Here is an 8,137-nt window from a genome sequence, read left to right as displayed (position 1 = left end):
CATTCCAATCCAAACAAATGATCTAAAAATTTCTTTTAAACGATTACCATGTTTGGTAGATGGATAATTACTTTGTACAAAAGAGAATATATGTTTATCACTTACTGTCTCGGTAACAACATTCTATATTGAATAAATACAGACTTGTGATTTATATTCTAGATATATTAACTATTATGGTCATAGGATTCTATATTAATACTGAAATATTGTACTCACAAGTCACATATACGGATGTCATGATAGTGTCATTTTAAGTTCCAACTACATGTGTGTGTACGTACGTACGTACTATGTATGCATGTCTGTCTGCATGTATGTATGTATGTATGTATGTGTGTGTGTGTACATTTGTGAGTCACATACATTCAATTACAAGATGGAAGTGTAGTTGCCAAGATGTGATCAACATCATTACAGTCATAATGTTTGATCATTTGATGTGAAATGCTGAAGATATCAGTATCGGCAACGTAAGGCTCTGTATCATTCAAAACAGTGACTCAAAGACTATAAGGCACTCGTCACAATATACAATTTTATTATCAAACTGGAAAGACATATCACTATTTCATTCCTATAAAAAATTCAAAATATCTGGAATCAGTCAGTTTACCACTGAGTTTAAAATAGACATAGTCTGCTAAATATATGAACTCTCAAAAAACACATCAATAACATTATAAAGTCAACATTTCAAATATACACACAGTGTACAAAGCTCAATATAACTGAGGCAGGAGTTTCAAACACAAAATCTGTTTTTTTTTAAAATGTGCAGCATTCAAACAAAGCCATATTCATTGCCATTAATGGAAGAAGTCTAACTCAGAAATAAAAACGGGGCCACAGTAAGACTGTATCCATAAGATAAAGCACTAATCAGATCTATTTTTCAATTTTTTTTTACCTTTTCAGCAGTTGTCTACAGTTACTTAGTTTCTCAATGACCAAGTATGTACAATTGCATAATGTTTAATGGATATTTTATTATGTATTTCATGCTTTCTTTGGTTGCTTTTGTTTGTGAATTGGCACTTTTGAAATAAATATATGTCAACTACATTTGCTCTTGAAGTGGCGCACACTTGGTTATCTGAAGAGATAAAGTTTTCAATTAATAACAAATAAATAATTTAAAGCTCATCGGCAAACACAGAAAAATGTGAAAATAAATAAAATAGATATCAAACTGTCATACAGCATTCAATGGAATATGTAAGACTGAACAACATACATCAGGACAAAATTTACCCAGACAAGACCTTTCAAAAGGATACCGCCCTCTATCGATGCATTCATGTATGGTATGTGCAAGGTGATTTTTATCATCTTGATCTTGTAGCTTTAGATGGTTATTGGTGACAAAAGACAATTCAATGGTTGCAGTGTCCACCCTCACCGGCCTGTTCTATCTTTCACGGTTGACCTATGTGTGAAGGCGCTCTGTCACGCCTTTAAACTAAATACAGATTCTAGAGACAATAATTATATACACCCAACTGAAACCTATATCGGCATTGTCATAATATGGCGTGCATTTTGACATCCACCCTATTACACCATAACACTACGGTTTGAGAATTTATGATTGGTGCAATTTAATTTGGCACAACATTCCTTTACTAGTTTGAGGCTGCACGTTTTCTTTCAACGTAACATTTTGTTTATATGCCTATCAAAAAGAATCAAACTGGGAAGATTCCCTCAAAGAATTGTACCTGAGCTCTGGATTTAATCTCTTGTAACTCTTGGAATAATATACATGTATTAATAAACAACTTTATGCTGTGATAATTAATTTGTTGTTGTGATTTCATTTCTAAGACATGAATTTTCATAACTCTCTCTCTCTCTCTCTCTCAAACACACACACACATACATTTGTTCAAGGCTAACTTGTTCAAGGCAAGAATGAAGCACCATTTTTGTCCGTTTTCTCTAAATTAAAGACACAGTAATGTTTAAGATACATAGAAGAACTGGTAATACTTTTAGGAATTTGTCTGTAACTAGATATTACAAGGCAGCTTACTAATTTCTAAAATATTAGAAGTGATAGTACTAATAGCATGTGTAGTTAGATTACAGCAATCCCTGTGTGATATTCAACAACTAGGGACTTACACAGAAACTTACAACAAATAAATAACAAAAACACTTTTTATAGATAGTGAGATATCATTAAAAGTCAAAACTGGTGTAAATACAAGATTTCCTAGTTCACAACATTTGGGCAATTGTTCGATTGTAAAAAAAAAAGTACTAAACAAGTCTAGATACAAGAGGAACACTTGGTGCATAACTTTTACCCTCAAAATGTGTATCAAACAGAATTTGCTCTATTGAAGTGTATATCTATTGTACAAGTCTAAGGGATGAAATCAACAGTTCATTGTAGGATAAAAAAAAAAATTCTTTTAGTTTGGGGTGGTAAGGGGTTTGAAGCATTTTAGTTCTCAATTTTACTTTTAATGCAATCTGTTTTGTACCCCTAAATGTAAATATTTCTTTAAAAAATGTTATCAAGAAATTGAAGAATTTTTGCTTCAATAATAGTAAATGCATGGCACTAAAACACTTTAAAGTGTCAATAAAAGAGCATTTTCCTCACTACATACTGGCTTTATATTCATAGCACTACATACTAAATGCTGATTTAAAATTGTTTGTGCTGTCTGAGACAATTATCTATTTTGGCCAATTAAGTTAGAAGGAGAATGGGGTCTGAGGCTTAACTAAAAGAATTTATTTATTTTTTATCCTACATTGAATTAATGATCTTGCCCCTAGCCTACTTTATGTATGGTATGGCAAACTTTATGTATCTGACATGGATACAGAAATAAGTAAAACAATGTTGAAGTGTAGAAACAAGCAGTAAAACTTGGTGAAAATTTGCACCTATACTTTTATAATATTCTAAAACTTTAGATTTATATAGACTTCAAAAAATTACAGTAGCAAGTTAAAACTATGTGACTGTATTATCATTGTTGAGCAGTACTACATACATTTTCAAGGTGACTACTGGATATTTTTTTTAATGGCCATATGGATGAGGATTGGGTATTTGTTTTGGATTTTTAATTTATAAAATAATTTATTATGGCTTCCTACTTGAAAAAAGCCCTGTGAAACAGCATATGCCAAGTCCTTGTTTGTAACACAATAAACTGCAAATCATTAATAAATGTGTAAAACATTTTTAGCATTTCTGCAAAGTAATGAGTTACAAACACAGACTTTGTCAATGTTGTATCACATTGATTTTTCAAGTAGGAAGCCATGATAAAATTGTTTTATAAATTAAAAATCCAAACTAAATACCAAAGCCTCATCCATATGGCCACTTTAAGTAGCTGCAACAAATACTCTAGATTTTTTTAATAGTAAATTTGTACCACGACACACATACAAATAGACTTGGATGGCAAAGTGTAAAAATGAGAACTGATACAATCCCACAAAATATTTACAATTTAACACACTTGTATTTGAACAACATTTACAAAAAAAAAAATAGAAAGGAAATTGTGATAACCAAGAAATAACAAAAATAAATTCTATGACACCCTTCATTGTACCATATATAGTTCAAGTTTTTTCCATGATCCAGCTGAGTGGACAAACTAGTTATGTGAAATATTTTTCTGACCTTGGACTTTGCTATTTTCACTGTTATGTTTCTTTTCAATTTTTTTTCTTTTTGAAAACAAATTAATATCACATTAGTGAGACGTACTCATGACTAGGTACAGGTTGTCATATTCATGAAAATGAAGTACAAGTAAAAAATCAGTGCAGTTATTTTCTTTTGTTGAAAATTAAATTCCTAGAAAACATTATTCACTTACAATATCTGTAAACTTTTCCTACAGTTTAATCAAATCATTACACTGTTTCAAACATTTCATTTTAGCACATTTTCATAAAGTTAACTTAAAAACTGTTCTTAAAGATCTCTTGAAAGACATTTTATACATCTGGACATATCGCAATGTTGTTATATCTAAACAGCACACATGCAAGAAGTGTTGAACATTAACACCCAGAAAGTAAGGAAGTAAGAAAGAAAATTGTTTGATGAAGAAAAAAAAAAGACTTTTAAAAGAGAAAGTCTTGAAATTTCTCATTTTATAATATGAGACCAACATTCAACAGTAATGAATTTTATCTGGTAAAGAATGCAGCAGCATTTCAATTCCTGCAAAACTGCTGATTTTAAATTTGTATTTCATTACTTCTGCACTGATACATTTATTTATTTTATTCCCCAATATAAAATAAGCCTCTTACTTACCATCTCCTCTTTGTTTAAGTTTTTAATCTATTAGAGAACTTTCAAAGGTTTGAAGTTGATTAACCTTTGAGATAGTATCAGTTTTCAGTAAAAATACATAAACCCTATAAAATACCACCTACCATTCCATTTAACTTTGCCTATTCCATGTAGGTGGTTTACTGTCTGTAAAGTAATTCTAGGAAAGACATATTGTACATTATATTATATAGTACTAAGGTATACTGTACATTAAATAGTACTAAGGTATACTGTAACACTATATTATAAGGTGTAACGTACACTATATACACTTATTACCTGACTTTTCAGGCAATACTATGAGTAGACATCTAATACCATGAGGACAGTTATGCAGCAACCATTTTCCTGAGGCTGAAAGCTGAAGGAAATAGTTTCTACATAACAACACAATGGGTACCTTAATATGATGTCGACTAGTGCCTGAATAAAGCCAGGCAATAAGTGTTTTATATCAAATCACATTCTCTGGCACATATTCTATTTTAGAGTCAAAATAAGTCCTCAATAAGACTTTCAAGCTACATGAATGTTACCCTAGGGAAAATAGAACGTGACTAGTGTCCCTTTATGCAAATTTAGGTCACTATGGGTCAATAGTCCATATACCATGTGATAAGTTCTAAGCCAATCACTGAAGGCTATATGAAAATGATGTGCTATAAGCAGTACTAACTTAAAGGTGTACTGCAAACAATATATAAAGAGTACTAATTGTAACTTTTTTACTGCAATTTACACAAGTCAATATTTACATATTTTCTTTCCATACCACACATCTTTACTAAACTTTGGTAGTACCAAATTATCAGTTTATCTACTCAACTTAAAACAAAACTATATAGTCACAACATGACTTCTGATTGATCTTTGACCTATGAATATATAGTGATGACCTCTTTACCAGTACCACGTACTAGGATAACTCTTTCAAGACCTTCTGTGAGGGCTTCTAGATATTCAATGTCTGCAGGTGATATGGTTAAAGAAAACTTAAATTGTACAATAATAAATACAAGTGATGATAACCCATTGTATACCCCTGAAGTGAAAATTTTGGATTCGCTTCCAAAAATGGTATAACTCTGTGAGTAGAAATTTTCATTTGTAGCTACAATGTATGATCCCAGAGGCCATGAACACTGATTCTCGCAAGAAAAGACATGGCCTCTAGAACATTTTGCTATAAATCTGCCAGACGAGGGTTTTTTCACCTGAATTTTAATCCTGATCTGACCTGGGTCAATAATCAATTGTTCACCTGTATAGCTACACATAGTGAAAGGTGACAATGGTGAATGTCTAAGGGAACTCATCAGTTGTAGATGATCTTTTACAAGACCCCCCCCCCCCCCCCCCCCCCTATAACACATACAGCTATCTGCATTCAATATAGTATAAATAATTCACTCTATATCATAGTATCAGTGACAATCAAAATAAAGGATACAGTTATGTTCTGAAGTCCTGGTATTCTTTGGTGTTCCTGGTAGATTCATAACAACTAACTGTGCATCATTAGATTTCTCTTTGATGACTTGGTTTAGCTTGACTGCTGTGTGCATCTTCTTCATGGCATGTTCATCTCTGTAAAACAAAACAAAATGAAATAAAACAAAACAACAACAATAAACAGAGGATAGTTTTTAAACCTTTTCTAACAAATTGATATGACTGGGTGATAGTCATACTTTTCACATTAATCCCTGTGTTGAGTTTTGTAGGCAACTTCAATGTAATGGAAGTGCAACTTGCAGACCAGTGAATGCATAATTAATATGTCGCGTCAGTCAAATATTAAAGGTCGTATCAGCTATAATTGTACAGTATAACCAGATATGACCTTTAATATTGCAGTGACAGGATGAATATTTCTACAAAGATATGACTGACTGGATGAGAAGCAGTCATTGACACTCTCAAATTAGTCATTGTTTTGTACCTGACTGTGATGTAATGCCATGGAATATCAGAGAGGACCACAGTAAATCCATACCATGTTTACGTTTCTTGTAGCATTTATTGAATGTATAAATAACATTAGGTTGCTAAACTGAGTGGATAAGAGTACTTACACTCTCAAAATAGGCCCTGTGTTGACTTTTGCACTCGACTGTGATGCAATGGGAGTGGGAGGACCACTAAATGTATACTGGTTTAACATTTCTAAGCTTTCTGCTGCATCTCCACCAGTTGTAAACTTGACTGAACTTTCATCAGGTACACTGGTATTTGATGTTGGATGACAGGATTCAAAGATGACCTGGGGCTGTAACAAAGTAATCACAAAGTGTATAGAATCCAGTACTGTATACCTAATGACCTAAGGATACACATGTCAGTATGATCCCTATATATTCACAGGTGAGAGGTCATGTACTGTACATGTACACTATAGTGCAATGATTTTCAAGTTGTGACTAAAAAGTTTACCATACAACTTGTGGATTTCAAAGGAAGTACTCTTAGTATTTTTGAAATGATGTTTTCAGAAAAATATATTTTGCAAATACATTATCTATGAATAAATGAATTATGAGATTCTACTGGATTACACACAAAATGAATCAGATACATATTTTGAACCTAATGTATACTGTGTGATTGGTTCACACCACTATGTGCTTTAAAGTAGAATGTGCCTCTGGGATCTATTTCTCTGAAAATCAATCTCCAAACTTCATCATATGAAGCTTGCACATGGTCCTTTTGAAATAATAAAAGGACATTTGGGGTTCACTATTTTGTTTTCAGTCTTTCATTTTAAAATTTCCCATGGAGGTATTAACACAGCATTCCACTGTGATATTGGATTTTTAAATGGCATAGCTTTGATAGTATTTTGACCTCTATTTAAAAAATTTGATAACGCCTCCTTTTCTTTCTTTCTTGATTTTAACTGGGAGTGTAACTGCAAAATTTGACAAATGTAATTTCCAAGGTGCATACTACATCAAGCAGGATGTGTATTATTATGTATTTTTGAATAATATTGATTATACACACTGAGATGCCTGAAACTGTAAAAAGGGCAACAGTTACTACATTTTACAACATAACATTGCACTTGTATTTGATCAAAGAGTTCAGCTTGTTTTGTAAAGTATAGGAATTATGATATGTATTAGACGTTATTTACATTGCATTCAATGAATAAAGTTATAATGAATGATTACTGCTCAGTTTACAACAATTATATTAAACGAAAAGTTAGTCACCCACTACCTGTGTCCTTATAGCACCACTACCATGATGTCATATATTAGACATAGAGGTTAAAATAGCTGTATTGTGTTACAGTACTGTTAAAACAATACAACTTTATGCACCTCAATGGATTCCTGATTAGGTGTCCTGTCTCAAGTGGTACATGAAAAAAAGATAACCTAATGCAGTTGTCTTTCAGTTTTATTTGTGGTCAATTTATAGTTTTTCTGAAATCTTGACATCTCTCTGTGTTGGCTAAACTACCTGCTGCATGTTGTGATGATGAGAGTGCAATACACACACTACTTGTTGATATTGGGATTCAACAGGATTGATATAAACCTTGAGCCTGGTCAGACAACTTTTCAAGGTTCAAATATTACAGTTCAGTGAAGTCATTAGATTTACCATTGTCAATTAATAATAACTGTGACACTACTGACTTCTCACTTTCAAATTTGTTAAGATTTGTGGTGACTGCACTCTGATCATTTTAATAAATTTACTTAAAATTGGACACTCATCAAGGCACTGCTGTAAGACAAAGTCAAGAAATTTACCACGATCATTTTTCTCATGCAACCTGCGAAAAAACATTGATGTGTT

At 32.2% G+C, this 8,137-nt stretch overlaps 1 protein-coding gene across 1 annotated transcript in view; it reads right to left on the bottom strand.

The window, feature by feature from the left end:
- Window positions 1-5,102: 5,102 nt before the first annotated feature.
- The window catches only part of LOC144432927 (solute carrier family 12 member 4-like), a 41,841-nt gene continuing 38,806 nt past the window's right edge, over window positions 5,103-8,137 (bottom strand). The window contains exons 24-26 of the mRNA XM_078121234.1: window positions 6,402-6,593; window positions 5,775-5,892; window positions 5,103-5,291 (exon numbers count right to left, since the gene is read on the bottom strand). Of these exons, the coding sequence (XP_077977360.1) occupies window positions 5,200-5,291; window positions 5,775-5,892; window positions 6,402-6,593 (402 nt within the window). The 3' untranslated portion in view covers window positions 5,103-5,199. The remainder of the gene's footprint in view (window positions 5,292-5,774; window positions 5,893-6,401; window positions 6,594-8,137) is intronic.

This window comes from Glandiceps talaboti, chromosome 3 (genome assembly GCF_964340395.1).
Source record: "Glandiceps talaboti chromosome 3, keGlaTala1.1, whole genome shotgun sequence".
NCBI classification, from domain to species: Eukaryota; Metazoa; Hemichordata; class Enteropneusta; family Spengelidae; genus Glandiceps; species Glandiceps talaboti.
The sequence above is the reverse complement of the archived record's forward strand: the minus strand, read 5'-3'. Positions and strand labels throughout refer to the sequence as shown.